Genomic DNA, 27194 nt, shown 5'->3' with positions numbered 1-27194 from the left:
AATAATGTGCAGTTAATGAAGATTAGCCACCAGGCTGCTGCAATTTAGCCATGAAACCTCCCACACTAAAATGACAGGTGTTTCAGTTTCATTGTCCAACCCCTGTGCCGAGATTCATTCATATCCCCAAAAAAATAGTTATTTAAAACTAGTTTAACACTGGTTTAACACTTTCCTCATACTCGCCTTTGGTGTTATATTAGTGCTGTATAGTAAACCTGAAGCTGAAGCTATGCATTAGCTACAGAAGGATATGTATGAACAGATGGAGGAGAAGAAAGAGTGCCGATAAATGTGAAAACTGAGAGGCTTTGAGAACTATACCAAAGTCTCTCTCTCTCTCATTTCCTCTCTTTCATTGGGTGGTCTTTCTGCATACCCTTGCTATCACTCGTTTTCACACAGGCTGTCAACTCCTCGCACTAACAGCCACTCTAAGCGTCCAAATCTGCATTTTAATTAAGTTTCTTAGAAATATAATATTCCATCATGTGACTGGAAATAAGTGAGAGGGGTTATTCAGGCAGTCAAATGGAATAATTATGGTGACAAACTACAACTCGACAGGCTGTCGCAGTATCAGAGGACAGGAAAACGAAAGAGAAGAGAAAGAGAGGGAGAAAGAGTATCTTTTTGACAAGCATCTACATGGCCTTGAGAAAGTGAGTGGAAAAATGACTGCAGTATCTGTGTGTTAGTGAGTTGGTGCAATATGTCAGAACTAATTTTTTTATTTCTATTTTTTTGTTTTTAATACAGACACAACCTCCAGATTCACCATGAACTCTACTCATTCATCTGCTTTGCTTCATTCATTCTGCTGAACTGTATCTCTTGCCCTCTTAAATACTGTATACTGGCAGAACTGACCAGATTATGGATCCACATACTGTAGCTACCAGATCAGCAGAATCTAGAAGTGAACTTTTCAATAAAGCATTCAAACTCAGCCACACTGTAAAAAGTGAAGCATGGAGCTGTTCATTCAAGCTAATAAATATGATTGAACACATAGTACAATTATTGACTTTATTGTGAAACTCAACCTTTTTGAATTTTGATGTGTCAATTTTGATTCAGACTAAATTAATTACAATTCTGAAGGAAATAAACCAAATGTTTTGGTTCCACTGAAATCATACTCGAAGAAAAGAGATAAGGATGTAATATTTTTAATTTGAATCAAACATGAAGTGCGCATGCGCACTGTGGAGCACGGGAGAAGTTGTAGAGAAGTGCTTCAGAGCACTGAGGGAGAGAGGGAGAAAGTGCCTGAACGCGCTCGCGAGATAGCAACGCATGCTTATGGTATTGTGGCGTCGGGACTGGAGGGGGGGGCGGAAGGAATTATGGGAGCTCACCCTGTTGGGGGAAGTGGGTGTATTTCTGCATGTTTATGTTACTGTTTATCCCAGAGTTTCATGTCATGTTTTATTATCACTGTTCTAGTATTATTCATGTAGTTATCAGTTATGTGGTTGTTTTGTGTAAGTGCCTCACCCTTTGTGTGTTTTCTGTGTGTGGGAGTGGGGTTAGCTGCGTTGGAGCTGTAGTTAGTTTCACTTTCAAAAGTGGAATCCCATGTAAATCCAGCTCTTAGTGTCCTCCCCAGAGCAAAATAAAAAGAGCAAGAGAGCACTGAAACGAATCTCGCTGGTAATCCGTCCTCTTCCACGCCACAGTAACTTCTGGAACTTCTGAATATGCTGCCATGTTTTTTTTTAAAGTTCGGTTCAATTTAAATGTATTAGTTTGGTTCCGAAACTGAAATGTAAAGAATTTAACTTGGATCAAGGTGAATAATTAATATTGGGTCGAGTGATGTAATATGGTTTATGTCAAAATAAAATAATCAGGTTGTAACAATTGACTTTATTTAGATTGAGTGAAGTCAAATAGTTTAGATGCAACAAATGGACATCAATTTTTTTAATTTGAGCAGGGCTACACTTTTTACAGTGCAGTTTTCAGTGTTTTTTGCTCCTGTGGCCAAACCTTAACATTAAACTGTTTTAAAAAAAAAAAACTTGACACTTTTCCAATATAGCACTCTGCTCTATATAGCTCATATTGGACACATGCTGCCTTTAGAGCAGCAGATCTTTACTCTGGGCTCAAGCAGACAAAGAAACAAACAAATAAATAAATAAACAAATAAACTTTATTTTCTGTCTGCTTTTCATTATTCTTAAATCATACAGACAGAATGACACTCAGGCTCATTGAGCTCCACTGGCTACCAGTTGCTGCTTGTATCAAATTCAAAGCTCTCACAATCGCCTACAAGGTGATGACAGAACAGCTCCTTCCTACCTGTACTGATCACTCCTGAAGGCTTACGCTACCTCCCGGCCGCTGCGCTCCTCCAATGAACGTCGCCTCGCTTTACCAAACAAACATTCACACAAAGCAATCCAGACTGTTCTCATAGTCTAGATTTTCCCAATGGTGGAACAAACTACCTTCTACTACCAGATCAGGAGAATCTCTCGCTATCTTTAATAAACTCCTGAAGACAGAGCTCTTCAAAGAGCACTTACTCTCCTAACACCTCTAACAAACTACCTTCTACTACCAGATCAGGAGAATCTCTCACTATCTTTAATAAACTCCTGAAGACAGAGCTCTTCAAAGAGCACTTACTCTCCTAACACCTCTAACACACTAACTACTTCTAACCTCATTTCCTTCTTCCCCTCCTTTCCTCCTCTATATCATTATTTCCTTTTGACCTTCTTTATGCCCTATCTAAACATGTTTTTTATCTTTAACTTTTTTCACTCTACATCACTATTGTAAGTCACTTCGGACAAAAGCGTCTACCAAATCTAAATGTAATGTACCGTATTTTTCGGACTATAAGGCGCACTTAAAAACTTTTAATTTTCACAAAAATTGACAGTGCGTCTTATAATACGGTGCGCCTTTTGTATGGATTTTACTCGTCAGGTTGTAAGGAGCAGTAAACACACACTCCGTGCAGCGTTATAGAGAGTTTCAGTGCTATACAGAGTCCAGAGCCGTGCAGCTCCGAGGCTGAGCAGCAATAGCATTAGCTAGATGCTAACCGCTAAGCTAGCTAGCTTATTCACTGAGATCAGTATTATCTAAATTTTACTCGTCAGGTTGTAAGGAGCAGTAAACACACACTCCGTGCAGCGTTATACAGAGTTTCAGTGCTATACAGAGTCCAGAGCCGTGCAGCTCCGAGGCTGGAGCAGCAAATAGCATTAGCTAGCTTATTCACTGTTCAGAGATCAGTATTATCTAAATTTTACCCGTCAGGTGTAAGGAGCAGTAAACACACACTCTGTGCAGAGCCGTGCCGCTCCGAGGCTGGAGCAGCAATAGCATTAGCTAGATGCTAACCGCTTAGCTAGCTAGCTTTTTCACTGTTCAGAGATCAGTATTTTCTAAATTTAGCACTTTTAATACTGCTGGAGCAGTATTATTAGAGTTAGATGCTAATCGCTAAGCGTTCACCGTTCAGAGGTGAGTTATCGGCCTGTAAGTCTGTGCTGCTTTGCCTGGCTAGCATTAGCTAGATGCTAAGCGCTAACTCTCTCAGAGGTGAGTTTTATCAGCCTGTAATCTGCTTGTTTACCGTGTTAAAACAAGCTACGGGGGACGAATCGCTAGCTAATATCTCACTGTCTTACCAGAACACGCAGGATTACTCAGTGTAACGCTGTCGTTTAAGTTTGGGTTAACTTTACTAGTTTAGGTGACTAGCTAGCGTGCTAGCGGATAGCTATGCTAACGCTGGTGCAGCAAGCCTTAGTGGACATCTGGAAATCTAAGCTTACTGTAAATAAACTGAAGCACGTTACTCACCCAAATAAACAGTTTTCAGGAGAGGAATCTGTGTAGATTAATATCCAGCACTCGTTTGACTTTGAAAGAGCTAGATTTATATATACTGAGACGCTCCACCGGCAAGCGACCACCCCCGGTGGGGGAAGGGAAACATGGCGCCACCCCTGTTCACTTTGATATAGGCACCCTTTCTAGTGTCACTTAACGCGCCTTATAATGCGATGCGCCCTATGTATGGAAAAATAGCAGAAAATAGGCGTTCTTTGATAGTGCGTCTTATAATACGGTGCGCCTTATAGTCCGAAAAATACGGTAATGAAGTGACGCCTAAAATACTTGTTAAGTTTTTAAATATATAAATGGCATTAATTTTTTTATTTTTTTATTTATTTATTTGTTTACTTAATAATTCAATAAATGTTTTTCTCCATCGTTTGGATGATGTCAGTGTTAATCTGCAATGCAGAACATTTTTAAATAATGAAAAAACAAACTGAAAAAACACTAAATTTAAGGTGTGTCCACTGTTACTGTATATTATTACATATACAGTGTTTAGCATGTATTACCAGTTGGACAGTGTTGCTATATAAACACATATTATCTCTCTCTCTCTCTCTCTCTCTCTCATTCTCTCTGGTTCTGGCAGGATGAGTGTGTGCTGCAGTGAGTGGTGTTGGGTCACTGTGGGGCTAATGAGCTCCTTCTTTGCTGCAGTAATTGATGATAACGATCATCACCTCATCATCCTGCCTGGAACAAACAAATAAAGCCCCTGATTCTGTCACTAGCAATGACAGCCACGCCACACACACCACACACACACACACACACACACACAATTAGAACAGCATGTGCGACCTTCCTTGTCTAAATTTGAAAATACTCAGACACACATTTGTTTTGTTTTGAGCAAAATTACAATCATGCTAATTAGCCTGAACGGGACAGGTCATCAGGGCTGTGTGTGTGTGTGTGTGTAGGTGACAGAATCAATTTTGACACAGCAGATAAGATTCTACTCACTTGAGAGCTTCTTGTCTTTTTCACTCAAAAACCCTTCAGGACATGTTTTCACACTTTGTATTTATTACATGCTTGCCTTATAACGATCCAGCATAACATTATGACCACCTCCCTATTATAATTATATCAGCTCCACTGAGCATATAGGACACTGTAGTTCTGTAATTACAAACTATATTCCTTCTGTTTTTGTGCATCTAGAGATTTTAAACACCTCAGAATTATTAGAGTAAGTGGATTATAAGATGGGTCATCTTACATTTTTTATTGAGGTGACAGCAGTTCGTAAATGGAGTAGCCGCTCCCATCTCAGTCATTTATACTGAGATTTTTTGTCCTGTGCAAATTGCAAATCAGTCATACATATATCTTACAGATTTCCTGTAGGCAAAATACATTACTCTACCTCCCTCTAGGAAAACTAATCCCATACAAATATCACTAAAGTCTCATGAATGTTTTTTTAATACACTGACTAGCTTAACAACATATTAATTAAACTGCAGAGAATTTCTGTGTGAATTAGTCCATTGTACAGTATTAGTCAAAAGTTTGGACACACTTTGCCGTTTCTGAGGCTGGCAACTCTGATAAAATTATTCTGTGCAACAAAGGGAATTCTTTCTCTTTCTTTCCTGGGGCGGTCCTGATGAGAGCCAGTTTCATCAAAACGTTTTTGATGGTCTTTGCAACTGCACTTAAGTATACATTCACAGTCCTTGAAATGTTTCAGACAGACTGTCTTTTGTTTGCTAAAGTAATTTTTTTCTTTATTTAGTTGAGTAGTTCATGCTATAATATGGATTAGTGCATTACTCAAATAGGGATATTCACTGTATACCAAGTATACCTCTTTACAACTTTACAAATGATGGTCTTAAACACATTAAAAGGGCAAGAAATTCAGGATAAATATTGTTACAAGTGATTATATAATTAAGGCATGGTTGAATCGGGCACTTTTATTATTTGAAATAAGTTATTTTAAATGAATGACTGTTCATTCCTGAAAATATGGTTTACCTTATTCTAAATCCCCCCAAAATACCCCCCCAATGCTAAATTAACATGAGAATGCAGTAACATTTACAAACAAACACACTCTCAGTCAAAGCAGTTGTAGCAAATAGTTTTTTAATAAGTTCACTATAAGCTTTTTAACCTTTTTTATTTCAAATTTTATTTTAAGTGAAAATATGAAAATGGACTAAATATTTAACCCTGAGGTACACACATGTACCTCAGGTACATGTAAGAAAACTCTTTATAAGTTTATTATTATGAAGATTAGTGAATGAAGACACTTTTCTATAAAGGGTGTACCTCAGAGTTCAGTCAATGGCCCACTAAGATTGTGACAAAATTGTATATGAAATAAATACGCTATTTTCTTTATTATTATTATTATTATTATTATTATTATTATTATTATTATTATTATTATTATTATTATTATTATTATAATATTATAAGTCTTCTGAATGTATGGACATCCTACAGATTCACATGACGGTCAGCGATGGTCGGCATTAGCGTGACCAGGTGTTGTATTAGTATTAGTATTCCTGCCCTGACGAGCAAAGTTGTCTGTGCAGTGTCTCGCATGCCTCGTATCTAATCACCCCGGCAGCCCAGGGGTCCCTGGGGTCTGTATGAAAGGAGAGGAGAAAGCAGAGGGAAATAGAGGGAGATGTAATGAGCTCGGACAGGAGTGAATTGCAGAGTGTTGGTCTTTATTTCCTACTTAACCTGCTTATAAGGATGATGGATGAGGCTACCGGACAGATGGCAACGTGGGTCCAGCTCAATTGCCGCACAAATGAATACGACTCTGTCCAAGGCTTGATGTGTACCATGTGACGGGCTTATTGATCGTTTATCATAATAATAATAACAACGTCATCGATGCTCAGCATTCTTTGTGTGTTTTTTAGTAGCATGAAATCTAGCATTACGTTTTTTTTTATTTAAGAGAATAGCTTGAGTTTGCGATTTGAACCGTGCAACATATTTTAGAAAGGCCACTATAGCAACAACCATGGATATCATAGTAGCACTTTTACAACAACCTATCGACAGCTTTGCAACCACCTAACAACACCTTAGCAACACTACAACAACCACAGTGAGTACCATATCAACACATTAGCACCCGCCTAGCAAAACCTTAGCAACCACTAAGCATCCACCTAGCAACGCCCTAGCAACAACATAACAGCAATCATGGGTACCATATCAACACTTTACCAACATCTACGCAACTATATAGCAACACCATAGCAACCACCATGGATATCATAGTAACACTTTTACAACAACGTAGCAACATCTTTGCAACCACCTAACAACACCTTAGCAACACCATAGCAACCACCAGGAGTACTATAATCAACTTAATCTCTTTTGGTTTTACCAAAGGTCCAGACAATGGTCTGAGTTTGGACTAAACTAAAAAAAGTTTGAAGGTTCAAATCTTTCTATCTATCTATGTATCTAATATAGTCAGAGTCACTGTTTTGGTGCTATATAATATAATGATTATAATGTCATTGAGGTAACCACAGTATGTAATTATAATTATAATATATAATTTAAAAAGTTGATCATTTCCTGATTCCCATTGATTTCTTTTGCGGATGACAAAGACCCAAAACTGTTTAACAGCCCATTGACGGACTGCACCACTTTACATCAGCCTTCCAGTAGTTAATTAGAGAATATTAATAGAAAGGAGCCCTTATTGTTGCCTAAAGGATAAATGTAGCAAATCTGTGTCAGAATCGGATTGGAGGAGATGGATGTATCCTTACGCTTCCCTTCACTCTCTTAGATAGATAAGATGGCAATGATGTGTTGCGTCTCGTGTGAATTGAAGCGTGTGTGAACAAGAGACGCTTGGGTGTCAGAATCAGACAAAACAAAGCCGAAGTTGAGGTCGTCTGTTCTGCGTTTGTTTTGATGCGACATCAGTGACTGACTTGTTGATTGCTCGTAGCGTATGTTGTGGAAATGTCAAGTACAAAGTGCAGAAATAGCAGATAAGTGCATCAGATGGTCAGACGAAGGGAACGGCGGGAAACCAGACTACTTGAACACACACACTCTGCCCACATTCTCATGCCAGAGGGGTGGAAATGTCCTTTACATTCCCTGCAGTCACAATCACATTGTTGCTTTCTAAAGTGATTGGTTTCGACAGGACTCATCATCCGCAATATGCTTTAGCCAGCGCTGGCCCGAGGCGGCTGCTCTGAACGCTTTCATCAGGCTGAAAAGGAGGGAAAGCATTGGGGAAATAAGGGAACGTAAAAGAAACAAGGGCGTGAGGATAAAATGATTTGGTTAAAGTGTCCAAATCTGGAAAAAATACACATTTTCTTCACTTTTTACAAATACACATGTGAGTGAGCATTGTTAAAGTTTCAAAACATGCCATTCACTGTCTAGACAGTGCATATATGGAAGATAAGCTACAAAAAGGACCTATTTTGAATTCAGTTGTTCAATTTTTATGTCTCAAACTGTGATACCACCAACGTGTATGAATGTCCATTTATTCTCACAGCATAACACAACAGTATACCGCCACTATGGAGTCCTAATTTCTGCCAGCACTCATACAGCTCCAGACCATGATGCTACCACCACCATGCTTGACTGTAGGCAAGGAATAATCTTCTTAGTACTCTTCACCAGGGCATCGCCACACATCCTGGACACCATCTGAGCCAAACATGCTTATCTTGGTCTCATCAGACCACAGGACATGCTTCCAGTAATCCAGATTTTCAAGCTTTCTTGTTCATCAGCTTCAGAAGAGGCTGGCTTCTAGGACAGTGCCAACAATGCAGACAGAGTTGATGGGATGCAGTGTGTGGCATATGGTAGTGCAGGCTGACTTGCCACTTCTTCAAGCTCTGCAGCAATTGCAGGCAGCACACATGCATCGATTTTTCAAAGCCAGCTCCTGTGATATACTGCTAAACACTTGAGGCATTGGGGAAATAAGGACATTTAAGATAAAATTACTATAAAATATATCTTCACATTTTTACAAATACAAATTCTAATACAAAAAGCATTGTTAATGTTTCGAAACATACCATTGGGTTTAACTAATGGTTAAAGTTAAGTTAAGTTAAGCATTTAATAGACATGCAGCTGAATGTTAGTTGAATGTCACTTGAGAATCTACGAGGCATCTATAATGGCCCATTCAAGGAAAGCGTTACCATTTTTGTACTTATCGTTCTGATAACTGTGGCGCATAACATATGTTAGCAGCATTAGCAGTTAGCAGCTAATGCCACCTGAAAGCGCTACCCTAAGGAACCCTGTGTTAATCCAGGGTGATATTAGTTAATGGCTTGTCCCACCTGGCTTGTTTTAACATGGTAAACTTACCTCTGAACGGCAAAAGAGCTAGCGGTTAGCGGCTAATGATAATACTGCTTCAGCAGTGCTAGCCGGGGATAGGGAAATTTATAGATAACACATTAAAATTACATTGTTGTAACTGATTTATATATTTTTTTAAATCATTGGATTTGCATGGTATGGCCGCTTTAAGGGAACAGGTTCTCGTCTGAAAGTCTTCTCCCGGAAGCTGCTCGTCTCGATGCTTCTCACTCATGTCTCATTAGCTCCTGTTTGTCTCGGGGCAATGGCGTTCCAATTAATTGCGGCGTCCTAAAAATACACACACCCGTGCCCAACTGGGACTGACGCTCAGCAGACACGAGACTCAGAGCGTAGCCAAACCTGTTGACATTGCGAATGACGTGACCAGCCTCGGTTCTCACTGTTGCAGGAAGGAGAGCGGAGATCAGTAAACAAAGCTTTAATGCAACAGAATTAAGCATATTTTCACGCAAATTTTCAGCTCTATTTCTGCAAGTCAACATCACACTGTCTGAACCCATCTGGGGTGCTGTTAACTTATGATTTCTGAGGCAGATGAACTCTTCGTCTTCCTTTCCTAGCGTGGAAGGTAGCTGATGAGAGCCAGTTTCATCATAACTTTTTTGTTGGCCTTTTTGCGACTGCACTTTTTTCAGATTGACTGACCTTCATTTCTTTTCTAGTCATTCTTCAAGTCATTTTTTTCTTTATTAAGTTAAGAAGTTAGAACATTCGTAAAATAGGGCTATTCACTGTATACCACCCCGTCACAACTTTACAACTGATGCTCTCAAACATTAACATTAAGAGACAAGAAGATCAAGTAATTCACTCTTAATAAGTTCAGCACAGCTGTTAACTGAAAGCCATTCCAGGTGACTCTACCTTATAAAATCTAACCAAGATGTGCCAAGATGTAATCTAAGCAAGAGGTGCCTAAAATATAAAACATATTCTGGTTTGTTTAACACTTTTTTAGTTTATTAAATAATTTCATACGTTTTTCTTTATAGTTTGGAGGACATTAGTATTAATCATTTTAAAATAATGAAAAACCTTTGTAACCTTCATATTAGATTTTTTTAAATATATGAAATATTGGTAAAAGTTACCTGAAAGCTTTTTTTTTTTTCATTTTTTCATTCTAAAATTTGTACAAAATGTACAAAAACAGATCATGATTAATTTTTACATTACTGTATTTTTTTGCATTCACTACACCGGTAACACAATTGCTTTGTTAGCATAGCTAAAGAATCTCAATGCTATGATACCTCATACCGTACTTGTGTCTTGAGTCCCAAACTGAACCAAATAAATACTAAGAATGAACAATCCATTTGTTTGAGTTAGAAACACCTTAGCAACCATCTACTAGCACCTCACTATGGCAACCACCACAAATACCATAGCAAGATCTTAGCAACCATATTGCAACTTCTTTAGCAAACACCTCAGCAAACATGTAGTAACATCTAGCAACACCTCCGCAATACCAAAGACAGACCACCACAGATACCAAAGCAATACCTACCTAAGCAACTACCACAGGTACCAACATGGATACCATAGCAGCACTTTAGCAACAACCTAGCAACACCCTAGCAACCACTTAGCAACAACATAGCAACCACCCAGCAACACTTACCAACCACCATGGGTACCATATGAACATTTTTGCAACCACCTAGATAGATAGATAGATAGATAGATAGATAGATAGATAGATAGATAGATAGATAGATAGATAGATAGACTTTATCCCAAAGGAAATTTAGGCAACCTAAGCAACCATCCCAACCGTCCCAAACATTTTCGTGAACTTTATTCCGGAGTCTGGGAGCTTCATAAGAGAAAGCTCTTCCCCTGCAGAACTTTCTCGGAAAGTAATAGGAACCAGCACCCTGTGATCTGAGTAATCGTGATGTTCATAATAGGAGATGAGGTTTTGCAAATACTCAGGATCGAGGCTGGATTGGGTTTTATACCTTAACACAAGGATTTTATAGTCTATGCAGAATGTTGACAGTATTTGTTAGCAACATTAGCCTGTACTTAAGAAACACACGTCAGTTACCAAACATGCCTTGACTGACTGACTGAATCTGGGGTTAGCAATCATGCTACGTTCTTTATCCTACAATAAAATAACCTGTTTGCCTTTTCATACAATTCAGTGCCATTATATTTCCATCCACACACAACTCCTTCGTTTTTTTTTTTGTATGGACTATGGTAAAATAATGGATAATGTCTGTTTTGTCCTCTGCTCTCAGGTTGCTCAGGATTAAATTAAGACAACATGCTCCTAATAATTAGTGTGCAGGTTCCCGAAACCGTGTTACTAGCATACAATTATCTGCAATGAGATTGTTGTAATTGGCTAGAACTGAAAGCCATACGCCATGAAAGAGAGAGTGGTAATTAATGCACTGCTGCTTTCTTAAAGATATTAATTATAGGTTATAAAACACAGCTGAGGAGCTCTACTTTCTCTAACAAAGTCTCTTTCTCTCCCCCCCTCTCTCTCTCTCTCTCTCTCTCTCTCTAAACATGCTAATGCTTTCTCCTCCTCTCTTTCAGGATCACATTCTGCCATCTTCCGTTCCAGAGTAAATGGCTTTATGTGGGAACAGAACGAGGAAACACGCACATCGTCAACGTTGAGTCCTTCATCTTGTCTGGATACGTCATTATGTGGAACAAGGCCATAGAATTGTGAGTATTAACATCAGAAAGTCAGTTTTACTAAAAAACTAATGAAGCTAATGAGAATATAATCAGTTCATCGGTCTGTATCTCCTTAGCTCTAACTTACTTCTAGTGTTGTTGCTGTTCTGTTGTTTTCTAAACCATGGTATTGATTTAAAACTGGCCCCAGTGTAGAGAGTGGGTAGTTGAGTTCCACTCAAATAAATACTTAGCAACACCTTAGCAACCACATAGTAACACCTTAGCAATACCATATCAGCCTCCACAAAAAAAAAACATAGCAACACCTTATCAAGCACCATAAATACCATAGCAACACCTTAGCAACCACAAATCAACACCACAGCAACCACTTAGCAACATCTAGCAACACCTTGGCAATACCATAGCAACCATCACAGATACCATAGCAGTATCTATCTTAGCAACTACCACAGGAACCATAGAAACACTTTTGCATCCACCTAGCAACACCATAGTAAGCACTTAGCAACACCATAGCAACCATTGTGGATACCCTAGCAACACTTTAGCAACCACCTTGCAACATCTAAGCATCCATTTAGCAATCACATAGCAACACTTTAGAAACCACATTGGGTACCATATCAACACTTGAGCAATCACCGAGCAGCATCTGAGCAACCACTATGTGTACCATAATCAACATTTTCACAACAACCTAACAACATCTTAGCAACCACCTAGCAACACCTTAGAAACACAATAGCAACCACCATGGATGCCATAGAAACACTTTAGCAACAACGTAGCAACACCATAGCAGCCACCTAGCAACACCATAGCAGTACAATAGCAACCATCATAAATACCATAGAAACAGTTTAGCAACAACCTAGCAACACCTCAGCAAAACCACCCACAAATCAGCAATGCAATCACTCTTGCAGTTTCTGCAGGAACTACCATATCAACATTTACAACAACAACCTAGCAACACTTTAGCAAACCCCCTAGCAACCACCACAACGCCATAGCAGCACCATAGCAACCACCTAGCAATACCTAAGCAACCACCTTGCAACATCTTAGCAACACAATAGCAAGAATCCTGGATACCATAGAAACACTTGAGCATCAACGTAGCAGCACCTCAGCAACCACCCACAAATCAGCAATGCAATCCTCCTCGCAGTTTCTGCAGGAACTGCAATGTAGTCGCTAATTTCAGACTATTTTTAAGGTGAAGAATATTGAATTAATTGAGTTTGCATGAACTCTCTCGCCTCAGTTAACCTCACCTGCGAGGTAATTAATGATATTTTCACACCCGTCACTTTTACCAAAGTGTAAACTGGTGGTAACAGCTTTAATTTGCTCGTATATCTAAAAGAAATTGCTAAAATGGTGTATAAGTGTCGGGCTGGGCTCTGCTCTGCTCTGTGCTGTTGTGGATGTGGATGGTGTTGTGTAATAAGAGATTAGCAGTGTCACTCTCTGAGGTGAGGAACCAGGTTCTTCACATTATATCACCATTATATCACCTCGCAAACCTCAGAGCGGAGTCTCTTATCTCTCCCCCTCCCCGGCGCACACTCCACGCTACAACGTGTAAGTCAACATTAACACCTCAGTCCCGCGTGTGCTCCTCTGACAGGGGAAGAGCTCACGCACGTCAATCACGTCTCCTCCCACTCACCAGCCTCCCAGCTCCGTCCCAGCTGACAGACGTTAGCGCTAGCGGTGAAATCGCTTTTGATGTCTGTTGATGTCTGAAAGGATGTTTAGACCAGCCTCTCTCTGCTCCTGTACCTCTCTACCCACTACCCTCTCCTCTCTCCAGAGGTAGAGCGTGCACAAGAGAGCGTGCACAAGAGAGCGTGCACAAGAGAGTGTGCACAAATTCCTCCAAAAGGAGCACTGCTTTCTGCAGTTTTTCGTGTTTACGAGCCTCAAAATGTGAAACATTCTTTGATCCTCCCCCGTCCCCATCACTTAGCTGGTGTGTGTGTTGAAGTTAGTGTTCTCCTCCAAGCGTGTTGAGCAGCTGTAGTCCAGTTTCACATATCTGGAAAAAAACTGTGCCAGCCTTTACTTTCCCAGCACTAGTAGTATCATGTGATCCGTGAATCCATCACGAGGGATCTATGAAGCTGCTTTCATGATGAATGTGGAAAATTCAATGCTATGCTTTAAAACACATTGTTTTCAACATTATGCACAACATAGATTCAGATATTAACTGTGTGCAGCTGTTTAAAACGACTTATGCGTTGGTTGAGACTCGCCCCAATCACAAATCAGCTAATGCACGACCTCAAAATAGCCTAAAATTGCATACACTTAGCAACACCATAGCAACCATCATGGATACCATCTACCCACCCAGAGAGCCCATTGTGCTCTCTCAGGGCTCCGGTAGCTGATGGCCAGATACATGAACAGGATTCAAACAGGATTTGGTATCTCTTTTAAAATCTAACAGTGGATGTTGAGCGGTGCAGTTATTGTTGTAGTTTTTGCTCTTTGCTCTTCAGGACTTTAGCAGACTATAGTAGAATATCCTGGAGGGAAACAGAATCACCAGAGGTGCTTATTACAGTATCACACTGAAATTTAGAGAGTTCTTCAGAAGGCAAGACTGCCCACAGATTTCTTTTTAGTCGAACACTGAGGTGTTTTAAAACTCCAGCAGCACTGATGTGTCTGATCCACAATAGCCATAGTAAAGTATGCAGAGAAAATTAACCACCAATGTAGTGCCCAAGGATTCTGATTGGTGTAGTGCAGCATAGTCACCCAGATCAGGATTTGAACCCCAGTCTCCGACACATGATGTGATCCACTGTGCCACACCAACCACCAAGTGTCCTATATAATCAGTGGATCTGAAAAATAAAATCGATAATGGATACAAAAACAAGGAGGTGCTCATAATGTAATATTAACATTATTTTGTCACTGTCCAATGAAAAACAAGAAAAACTGTCCAATGAAAAACAAATCTCCAAAAGAGCAACTTTACAGTAGAGAGAAAAAAACCTTCTAAACTTTTGATGGAAGTCAATGTAAAAATAGTTTATCTCAGATCATTTTGAAGTATTTCTATTGGTCCTTTCATCAAGAAATGTTCTCAGTTCAAAGTATATAGTAAACTAAAAATCGACGAAAAACTGAGATACTTGTTTTTCATTGGACAGCAACGATATATAGTGTATGTAATGTCTGACATGGAGGAGTGTGGAGCTGTAGACAAACCAAGCAAAGAAAAAAAAATGGGAGACTCAACGCTAATCTAAATCTACGGCGTAACAAGCTGCAAATAAGATGTTCCGAAACAAAGCCTCCCTAATCCTCAAAGCTTTCAGCTGTTCAGTTTCGGCTCCAGGGTTCCTCAGAAGGTTCTTCCACGTGTGCCCTATTTCTACACACCAACCCATTAAAACCTCCTATAGAGCGAGATATGTATCTCAGCGCTTGCCAGGCTGTTACCACGCGCGGTTCTTCAAATCTTCACCAGCTCATCTTTACAAGAAGGAACCCACCTTCTCACAGCGGCCGCCGCCTGTGCTCCGACTGCGGCTTGCTTCAAAACTGCTGGAGCTATCAAAAAGCTTTAGCGGAGCACGCGGCGCACTTTACTGTCTTAACATAGCAGTGGGAGCTTCTGCGCTACGCCTCGGAGCAAACCGAACACCCACGTCTGCCAGTTATCTTCTCGCACAACACTTCAGAATCCTCCGTGGAAAATCAGCCTGATGTTTGGAGTCACGTTCTGTGTTCACACGCAACCTACATACGTTGGAAATTAGCTGCTGCAGCCGTCTTCATACCTGGGAAAGTTCAAAAGGGCTTACAGTGGAGCTTGAAAGTTTGCGAAACCCCCTAGGATGTTTTATGTTTATGCATAAATATAAATATAAATATAAAACATGTTCAGATTTTCACACAAGTTCTAAAAGTAGATAAAGAGAACACAGTTGAGACAAAACTATTATACTCGGTTATTTATTTATTGAGGAAAATGATCCAATACCACATATTTGTAAGTAGCAAATGTATATGAGCCTTTGTTTTCAGTATCTGGTGTGACCCCCCCTCCACTAAACATTTTAGGTAACTTTTAATTAGTACTGAAAACCAGCTTTTAGAATTTTAGCCCATTCCATCGTACAGAACAACTTCAACTCAGGGATGTTGGTGGGTTTCCACAACATTTCCATTGGATTAACGTCAAGACAAGTCTTTGACATTAACTTTGTTCTTCTTGACGCATTCTTTGGTAGAACCATTTGTGTGCTTAGGGTCATTGTCTTGCTGCATGACCCACCTTCTACTGAGATTCAGTTTACGTTCAGATTAAGTCCATGATATTTCCTTTACAATTCTTTAAAATATTTCAGATACCATTGTTCCATCAATAAAGGCAAGCTGTCCAGGCCCCGATACAGCAAAACAAGCCCAAACCATGATGCTACCATCACCATGGTTCACAGATTGGATACGGTCCTTATGCTGGAATGCAGTGTTTTCCTTCCTCATTTTAACCAAAATTAAAAAGTTCTATTTTGGTCTCAAACATCCACAAAACATTCTTCCAATAGTCTTGTGGCTTGTTCATTTGACAACATTGTTAATCAGTGTTCTCCTGATGGTGGACTAATGAACATTAACGTTAACCAATGTGACGGAGGCCTTCAGTTGCTTTGAAGTTACTCTAGGGGCATTTGAGATCTTGCCAACTACAGTATTACACACCTTGAACTTTCTATTATATGGTACTCTAAATATATTCCTGACCATCCTTGTGATGTAGAGTAAGATGAAACTCATAGGGTCAATAGATCTTTTAAATCAATCACTCAATGGTTCAATGCTGAGGTTGGAACGTCTAGAAATGTACCATTTCTGTTCGTTTGACCCAAACCATCTATCACCTCAACTGGGTCTGTAGCCCTGCTGTAGCCTTTGTGGACCTCACACCTCAATGGGCTTTGACATGGTGCTCCAACATGGTCTGGTCTTTATAGTTTAATCAAAGTGTCTCTGGTCTTCATCAAAGTGTCTGACAACATCTCACACATCCAACACCTCAACTATGAGAACCAACTACTGTATATACTTACCATCTAACAGATATCCTAGTCCTTCACATGCAGCAAAAACACAAGCATTTTTTTTAACATCTGAACTGTATGATCACAAAATCCACATCCTTCAAAATCTCTTAAATCTCACTTCAAACAAGAAGCCCTTTCAGTAAAGCTTCCAAATTTCTACCAAATTATACAACCAATTCACTTTAATATTCAGAGCCAGTTATGTTGAGGATGGTGTTTGTTGAAGAATTGGCAGTGCTAGATTTGGCATCATTGCCCTGCTAAAACATGATGAAGATTCTTGCAGGCTTTGGTTTTTAGTAGATTGAAACAGGTTGTCTTAAAGTATTTCACTGTATTGTACCCATCCTTTCATATTTCAGTTTTAATTGATAGCACTAGATTTGGAATCATTGCCCTGCTAAAATGTGATGAAGATTCCAGAAGAATTTGTTTTTTAGCAGATTGAAATAGCTTGTTTTAAAGTGTATTCTTGTATTTTACCCATCCAGCTGTTTTTAATTACTCCCTGCTCATTAAATCTTTCCACTAACATGATGCTACCAACACCATGCTTCAGATTTTGGTATTTGTTAAGGAATAATAGTCACCTTAACAGAAAACCATATTCCATATCTCAACTAGGTCGTTGCCATTGCCCAACCCTGCTGTAGCTCATTTATATAGCCAGTGTTGGCTCAAATCAGATTTTTGGCATATCTAGATTGTATCCAGATTGATTTCTGATAATCTAGACAGTTAGAAACCAAATAAAATTGATTTTTGATAATCTAGAGAGTCAGAAACCACATGAAATCTGGTTTTCTTTTCAAACTGGATCCAAACCTCATTTATAAGTGATTTAAAATGTGATTACAATTGGATTCATACAGATCCATCTCAGTCTGGATGCTCAAATCTGATTTCAATGTGCCTTTTGCGTCAGTCACAACGTGACAATGATAATTAAATCCAAAATGATGGAAATTCAGGGGCCCAGAAGAGCGCCAAAGATTAATTATTGACACCAACCTCAATACCACAACTCAAACCACAGAGGTAGTTTTGTGATGTCCAGACACACAAATCTGATCTGATCACTTTCAAATAGAAGTGCAGACAGTCATCTCAACAGATATGATTTGAGAAACAAGTTTGCCATGAGTTTTCCATGCAAGCAAAAAGCTACCACCACCATGTTTCACAGTTCAGATTTTAGACTTCAGCATTTTAGCCAAATGCTATCTTTTTGTCTCATCTAACCAACGTATTATATTCCATATCTCAAATGGCTTAGTCTGATGCTTCCAGTGAAGCTCCCCAAACTGCGACCAACCAATATAACACTATTTCATTAACTCAATACCATAACTCAACCCACAGAGGTAGTTTTGTGATGTCCAGACACACAAATCTGATCTGATCATTTGCAAATAACGGTGCAGACATTCTTCTCAACAGATCTGATTTGAAAAACAAGTTTGCAATGAGTTTACCATGAGTAAGGAAAAGCTACCACCACCATGTTTCACAGCCAATTGCTTTCTTTTTATCTCATCTAACCACAGCATTATATTCCATATATCAACTGTCTCAATCTGGTGCTTCTAGTGAAGCTCCCCAAACTGCGACCAGCCAATATACCACTAAATCACACTTAAATCACTAATATTCATGTGATTGCCACTAAAATGACATCCTTCGCCAGCACTTTAGAGGCTGCTATCAGTCTGACTTTGAAGTTGCGCCCAAACAGAGGCGGCAGCGCCTCAGACAGCTACCCGAGGTTCTTAGGTGCTTGCGTTGGTACGCCCCTCACGTCTGGCAGACATTAAAGATAGGAGGACGTGTCTGTCTTTGCTGTCGGAATGTGACGGTCGGATAAAAAGAGTGGAAATGTGTTTTATAAGCGCTGCCGGAACGTCTGCGGAGCGTGTCCTGAAAGTGTGCTCTCGGCTGATGCGATCACGCAGGAAGGAAGGGATGATAACAGGAAGAGGCGAAAAGGTTCTCTGCATTTTCCTGCTGATAACAGAGGCCTACTGTTCTCAATTTACCTATAACCTATTCGCTTCATCCAGTCTCAGGGTGGGAGGTTCTGTATGTGTCTCATAGGTATGATACGATCAATATCAAATCAGAACCATCTGTCTCCATGTTTATACAATTTAATGTGATAAATTCTAGCTACATTAACTTACATTACAAGTTAGGTTTCATTCCTTCTTCTATAAAGTTAGGAGGCTTTGTTCCAGATGTACTATATGTAGTATATAATAATAATAACTTTGCACATTTACAGCTCTGGAAAAAAAATATGAGACCACTTAAAAATGTGTTTCTTTGATTTGACCAAATTTAAAAACCTCTGGAATATAATCAAGAGGAAAATGGATGATCACAAGCCATCAAACCAAACTGAACTGCTTGAATTTGTGCACTAGGAGTGGCATAACATTATCCAAAAGCAGTGTGTAAGACTGGTGGAGGAGAACATGCCAAGATGCATGGAAACTGTGATTAAAACCAGGGTTATTCCACCAAATATTGATTTCATTTTTTTAAAAATTTGTTATTTGTAATTTGAGAAATGTTGTCAGTAGTTTATAGAATAAAACAGCAATGTTCATGTTACTCAAAAATAAACCGGTTTGACCAAAATCGGAGAAACGGATTCAGAAACTGAAGTGGTCTCTTAATTTTTTTCCAGAGCTGTATGTACAATTCACTTTCATTTTAATTTTGCTAAAGATCACATGGTTAAACCAGAAGGCTGCTGGAGGAATGTTTTTTATGGATGAATAAGACTAAAATACAATTTTTTGGTTTAAATGAAAAAAAGTATTTTTGGAGAAGAAAAACATTGCATTTCAGCCTTTATAACCTTATCACATCTGTGAAACATGGTGCTGGTAGTATGAAACATGGTTTGGGCCTGTTCTGCAGACACCAACACCAACCAGCCATCTCCATGTTATTATCACTTCAGTTCTGAGAATGACACTATATAATTAAATTATACATTCCAGCAGTTCTCTCTCCAGCGTTTTTTTCTGCATATTTTGGATGTCATTTTGACCTCCACACTTCCCCTGAACTGTGGTTTCTTAACAGTCCACATCTTAATTTTGCAATGCTTAGGGTGTACAAACTTCTCCACTTGCCACATTGCTGGTTATCTTTGTTACAATTTAATTTGTTGTATTATGAGAACAAAGGCTATATGCATTAAATTAAAGAATATGTCTACTACTTCTCTGTCTGATAATATATCTGCATGTAAAAGAAACACCCTGACACAGATACAAGGATTTTTTCTATGTTCTTTTTCTGTTTTCCATGCTATCATGTGATTTACTGACTCGTGTTGGAAGTGAACAGTTGTGACTGCAGCTGAAGTGTGTAATGGCAGTAATGGTTTACATCTCTTGGTAATTAGTGCCATTATTTTCTAATTAGCGCTCCAGTTTATCAGCCAGATAACATTTCTCAGATGTCCTGAACCTCAGACAAAAAGGGGCACACACACACACACACACACAAAATCACACGCACACACAAAATCACACGCTCACATATGGGATGTGAGCTGAAGGCAGTGATTGCTTATCCTTCCACCTTCTCCTGGGCTTCACTCTAAAGCTCTACCCCAGGCAATCTTCTGTTGGCAGAAAAGTCAAAGGCAAGAGAGGTACTTTTAATAGATACTAAAATATATGATTGTAAAATATAGATAGTCCATAACATTAGCACCACTTACTGACCAACCAAAGCTGGACTAACTGATTCTGCCTGTAATTTCTTGGTAACATCATCTATCTGTCCTTCTGTTTTAACAAGATGTCTAGTCCTAGTCCACATTGAGGAAAATCATACTCCCACCACCATGTTTAACTGTTGGGATATTGCGTTTGTGCTAATATATGGGTTAACAAATTAACTAATGACATTGTAGCCTAATTTCTTGTGAAAGGGGGCAGGTGGTGCACCAATTCATTATTATTGTGCATTCCTTATGTACTTTGTGATGGGGAGCTAAAATTTGCTGTAACAGGAAAGAGATCCGCACTAGCACTTTGGGGCGGCAGTTAGCGGCTAATGCTGACACTGCTGCACCCAGGATTAGTGCTGAAAACTCCACCTCAGACAAAATATAATAAATCTAAGCTTACTGTAAATAAACAGAATTGTTTAATCTGTGTAGATTAACATCCAGAGCTTGTTTGACTTTGAAATATATATTTTTTAAGAATTACAGTTTTGTTTTTACTTAGGCTCTTCCCCCAGCTTCCCCATTAGAAGGGAAATATGGCGACACCCCTGCTCTCTTCAATAAACAGGGGTTGGACAGTGAAACTAGAACACCTGGTTTTAGACCACAATAATTTATTGTCCCAACGGACAGTTCTGGTGGAAATAGGAGAGTTGAGGTGCACATTGAATTCTGCAGTGATTTGGGCAGCCGAGGTTTTATGTTTTTTGGATACAATCCGGGTTAGCACCCGAACATCCCTTTCAGACAGCTTTCCCTTACAGCGTCCACAGTTAATCCTGTTGGATGTGGTTCGTCCTTCTTGGTGGTACGCTGACATTACCCTGGATACCGTGGCTCTTGATACAGCCAGCAAGACGTGCACCAACAATTTGTCCTCTTTTGAACTCTGGTATGTCACTCATAATGTTGTGTGCATTGCAATATTTTGAGCAAAACTGGGCTCTTACCCTGCTAATTGAACCTTCACACTCTGCTCTTACTGGTGCAATAATGTGCAATTAATGAAGATTGGCCACCAGGCTGATCCAATTTAGCCATGAAACCTCCCACACTAAAATTACAGGTGTTTCAGTTTCATTGTCCAACCCCTGTAGGTGTCCTGACTAATGTTGCTTAATGTGCCATATAAATTGCTGTCTTAGATATAAAAAATAGACCAGATAATAGAAGTTCATTGAGAGTGCACCTTATAGTCTGGAAAAAATGGTACTGTTTAGGTGCTTAAAGCAATCATGTTCAGATTTTTGTTTGTAAAATTAATTTAAATCTGTCATTAATCTCCTAATCCTAACAAAAAGCCTTAATCACATCCTAATGAGATACACAGAATGGCTTATGGTCAGAACAGGGTCATAAAGTGGCTCCACATGCAGTCAAATAGAGAGTCAAAAGGGCAGAGAGGTGGGAGAACAGGAACAAAAGACATTGAATAAACAAAAGAAGGGAAGTATTGAAATGAGGAGACGGCCTGAGGAGAGGCACAAAAATAGCCTCGTTTGCGCTCAGGTAGAGAAAACGGGTGAAAATACTGAATTATCCCGAGCTCATACTGGCCTTCAGTGTTTTAGAGAGCAGTAATAGGCTTCATAGGGCGAGCGGTGTGTGTGTGAAAAAGAGAGAGAGAGAGAGAGAGAGAGAGAGAGAGAGGGAGAGAGATTCACTCTTTCTTTTATGACAACAAGGGAGAGAGCTAAGTGAGACACTCCAACCGAGGGCAATTAGACCAGGCCTTCAGAGACAGAAAGGGAGAGAGGGACTATCATTAAAAGCTAACTTAAAAAAAAAAAAAGCTATTTACATGTGTTATCTATGAGCTTTCTCTCCTCTCTGCCGCTCATACTCGTTCACTCACTCACTCATGCTCATGCTATCTCATTATCCTCGACACCTGCTAGCAGCACGTTCTCCCATTTGGCCCCGGATCCCTCCTCTTCAATATTTGATGCTCAGGGAGTCGACTCTATTGGTTGTTATTGGGATTGTATAGAAAAGGAAACATTCAGACGTTCAGTTCTAGCTTTGATATTTGAGGTGTTCATTTGACGATGACGATAAATGGAATTACACCCATTTTTAATTGAACAGATCTTCAGTCTGATTCTCCACCAAGAAATCTGGACTTTTGTCTTGTTTGTTTTGTCTTGTTTGTTGTCATTGTCCTGCTGAAAGGTGCTTAATAGCAGGGCTGGCGCTAGCCATAAGCACAAATGCTGGAAATTAAGAATAATTCAGTATGTTAAATTCTGGTTTATGCAAAACCTAATGGACAAAATTGACTCCCCATTACTCCAAAAAAACTACAGTAATATCACTTGATACTTTTTGCTATTAATAGTATAGAAATAGTTCCTCAAGGATTTTTTGGTATCATTTGATAACCATTTGATATGCTGGTTTTATAGGTTTTCAAGTCCTAGTAGATAGTTTTTATTGGTTTGTCTTCCCATTACTGGAAATTTCTACAGCAATATCACTCATCACTATACAATACATGGTAAACCAAGGTAAACTACAGGTACAGGGCTATCTAACCCTTAAAGGGGGACATATTAAGGGGACATATTATGCAAAACTCATTTTTTGCGTGCTTTTGCATTTCTGCTTGGATTTTAAGTGCCTCTCTAAACTCTACAAGCAAAAAATAAAATAAAAAAGAATTAAAAAAATCATTTTCTGTGAATCAGTTGAAAGAGTTGTCAGGTGTCAGGTGTCTATAAATCATTTGGATGGCTCCTTTATTGTGAGGACTATTTATACAGACAGAATTGGACAGAAAACATGAAACACCTGGGACCGGGTAACAAGGGGGCGGAGCTACAAATGAAACAAAATAATAAACACCAGGCACGTGCAGAGGAGGGTACATAAACACAGGGACAGACCAGAGAGATGCAAAAAAAAAAAACAGACGAGAATGTGACACCAACCACTGAGACACTACTGTCTGATTAGCTTGTGTTTCTAATAAAAAGGACAGTAACTGTAGCAAAAAATGGGCAAAAACACAGCACAAAATCTTGCATTTTCATATTTTTTGATTTCTATTTTTTGGACTCTGGGTTCTTTATATTGTGTCCAAATTTTCATAATGAATAGAGGAAAAAAATGCTCAAAAATAATCTGAAATAAAATCATTTTACATTGATGTCAGCTGAAATGTTGTAAATCTTTGTTTTAAATTGTTGTTTTTATTTATTTTTTTTATCAAGAGAAGTTTGCTCTAATTATGCTCTAAGTACTTTATAACATCTTTTTAGAACTTTTCTAAACTTTTTTATGGAGTCAGAGTCGCAGGACCATTAGTTGAAGGAGTGTGTGAGAGTGCATTAGCATCAGACTGTTCAAAGCCCGGCCTTTCCTCTAATCCTGAAAGAGACGCTTTTCAGCTTTATTTACTTCTTCATTGCTTTTGTCTGTTGGAAAGGCGCTGCGGCACAGAAATCAGAAATGTATAATTAAGGCAGCATCAGGGTTGTCTTTGTCTTTGAAATGAAAAGGAGGAACTTCAAAGATCTCGCCATTTCGCCTGTTTGCTTTGAGCATGTTTGTTGTGGGAGAAAATACATTTTTATTAACTTTCCTTTATAATTCTGTTGTTTTTTCCATTAAGGAATTATACAGACTGCAATGTGAGGTGGGAATGCTTTGTTGTTTGAGACTGCAGTTCATGTATGTGCACACAAACTTCATATTTTGTCTAAAGGGGGATTTTAGGTCAAACCCTGAGCAATAGACGTGTTCTCAGCTCCCTGGCTGTTACCTTGTCATCGTTGGTAACTGCATGCCTTGCAGCATCAGCACCTTGCAGCATCAGACTGATGAATCAGCAGAAAAAAGCCCATCAAAAAAAGCTGCAGGAGAATGCTGCATGTCAAAGAGAGAGAGAGCAAGAAAGAGAGAGAGCAAAAGAGATAAACAGAGAGGGAGGATATATATAGTGTTCTGCATCTTATATTGTAATGCTATAATAGCAGAGTTAGACAAAAGTAACCGTGGCAGATGTACAATATTTAAAATCCACCTATAAACAGTATAAAATAAATAAAAAATAAAGAATATCAACTATAATATCATGGTAACACTTTACAAAAAGGGTACAGTAATTAACAGTACTTACTAGAGAATAGCTCAACAAATTATTCATTGATACATTGTTTTACATAATACAAATAATACATTTTGGCCCATTCTTCTTTGCAGAATTGTTTTAATTTAGCAACATTAGAGAGTTTTTGGACTATTTTAGAGAGTTAGAGAGTTTTTGGTTATTTTTTTTTACCATTGGGAGAAACATTGGTGGACTTGCTGGTGTGCTTAAGGTCATTGTCCTGCTGCAGAATGTCGCGGTTATTTCACGACTCTTCTAGGCCTCCCAGGAAGGGAAGCCTGGGCTAGCTAAAATGAGCGCTCTAAAACTTATCTAGTCATGCATCACTATAAAAGTTTTAAGTTCAAAAGAAAGAAGGTAAAAACAGACGAGTGCCTTAAGTTTAAAGAAAGGAGAAGACGAGTCTTTCCGAAGTTCTAAGTTGATCTTTTATTGTTCTTGAAGTCAGCCAGGTAGTGTCAGGAGGCTTCAGTCTTCTGATAATACAGAGGAATACACACACTTTTATACAGTATTTGGGTGAACAAAGGTGGGGGCTTTAAGCTCCACCTTTCCATCACTTGGGCACTCTTCTCGTGAGAGAAAGCTGATCTTGCGCAACGTCTGGGCTTTTTCAGCCGAAGTCAGACAAAGTCCAAGGTCGCCTCGACCAGCACCTCACGCCTTGGTACAGACTGTACAGGCCTCAGAGAAAGGGTCAGACACCTGTTTTAACAGAACTTAGTGAACTCTAGACTTTTTATCCAAATATATTATTATAAAGGTTATATAGCATATATTGATCACCAATTTAGGGCCCACAAGAACCAAAGTACACCTGTGCTTAAGTTTATAAACAGATGGCTGGACATTCTTTTTTAATATTTTCAAGTAAAGAGCAGAAATTATTGTTACATAATTTACAGCAAGTTGTCCAGGCCCCAGCCCATCACACTACCACCACCATGTTTTACATTTACATATAATATTCTTTTTCTAAAATGCTGGGTTTGTTTTATGCCAGATAATTTAACAGGACAGGGACCTTCCAAAAAGTTCCACTTTTATCTTGTCAGTCCAAATAAGTATTTTTTCCAAAGTCTTGGGGATCAACATGTTTTTTTTTTTTGTGTGTTGTTTTTTAACTCACCCATGGATGCTATTTTTGCCCAGTCTATTTCTTATTATTGAATCATTAACACTCAACATTCAATGAGTCAATTGAGCCCTGAAGTTTTTTTTTAAATATTGTCCTGGGTTTTTTGTGACCTCCTGGATGAGTTGTCCATGCCCTTTTGGAGTAATTTCAGTTGGGCGGTCACTTCTGGGAAGCTTCAACAGTGTTCCATATTTTCTCCATTTGTGAATAATAACTCTCACTTTGGTCCCTGTGGAGTCTGAAAGCTTTTAGAAATGACTTTGTAACATGTTCCAGACTGAAAGATATTAAAGACTTTATTTTCTGATCTTTTCTTGATACTCTTTAGAGAAAGGGCATAATGTATTGGTTTTTAAGATCTATTATCCTGCTTCACGATCTCAAACAGGTTCTATTTGAGTGTTTCCTTGATTCTTACTTTGTCACGCCTCTAATTGTATGAATCTAATCATACCTAATGAACTTATCCTAAACCACCAGAAGGAAACAAATGAATGATTATTCATTTGAAACAAATGAAAAATAGAAGAAGAAACACACCCACCCACACACACACTCGCGCTGAGAGCATGACTGATACGGCAGATAATCCTCTCCGTGTGTTCCTCGACCACCTTGCTTTTGTGCTTTGTTGCCATGACTCCAGAGATCAGGCCCGGTGCTCGGTTTCTGAGCCGGAGGCGACGGGATATTGTAGCTATTTTTCTGTTTTACTTCACCGTCTCTGCAATTCCCTCAGCATTTACCCTCACAATCACCGGGACCCGCACGCCCGCTGGGTTCACAACCCCTGCTCACTGCTTTCAGCCAGGAATTGCTGTCGTCTTCCTCTCACTCTGCTGTACTTTCATAACCCGGGTCACTGATAGCAGCTATAGAGGAAGGCCGTGTCAGAGTCACTTTAAACCCCGGGTGATATCGTGTGGTTTCAGACACAGCCACAGACACAACTGTGGAGTCAGGCTTTTTTATATTCCACACCGACCAAGTTCATGAAAGGAGGTCTTCAGTAATGGAGATAAATGGGCACCAAAAAATAAATAAACGGTAGAAACAGTACAGGAGCTCAGATTAACTGTACCATCTCCATTTCTGCACTTTAAATTCCATCCAATCCTACATCCTAGACCCTCTACTAAACTCATCATAGTCATCTGC

At 39.2% G+C, this 27194-nt stretch overlaps 1 protein-coding gene across 10 annotated transcripts in view; it reads left to right on the top strand.

The window, feature by feature from the left end:
- stxbp5l (syntaxin binding protein 5L) overlaps window positions 1-27194 on the top strand; it is a 221828-nt gene that overhangs the window by 109891 nt on the left and 84743 nt on the right. For all 10 annotated transcript variants that reach the window (XM_022680504.2, XM_022680501.2, XM_022680499.2 and 7 more), the window contains exon 5: window positions 11827-11961. In XM_022680504.2, the coding sequence (XP_022536225.2) occupies window positions 11827-11961 (135 nt within the window). The remainder of the gene's footprint in view (window positions 1-11826; window positions 11962-27194) is intronic.

The sequence above is a fragment of the Astyanax mexicanus genome, chromosome 11, assembly GCF_023375975.1.
Source record: "Astyanax mexicanus isolate ESR-SI-001 chromosome 11, AstMex3_surface, whole genome shotgun sequence".
NCBI lineage: Eukaryota > Metazoa > Chordata > Actinopteri > Characiformes > Acestrorhamphidae > Astyanax > Astyanax mexicanus.
The sequence above is the reverse complement of the archived record's forward strand: the minus strand, read 5'-3'. Positions and strand labels throughout refer to the sequence as shown.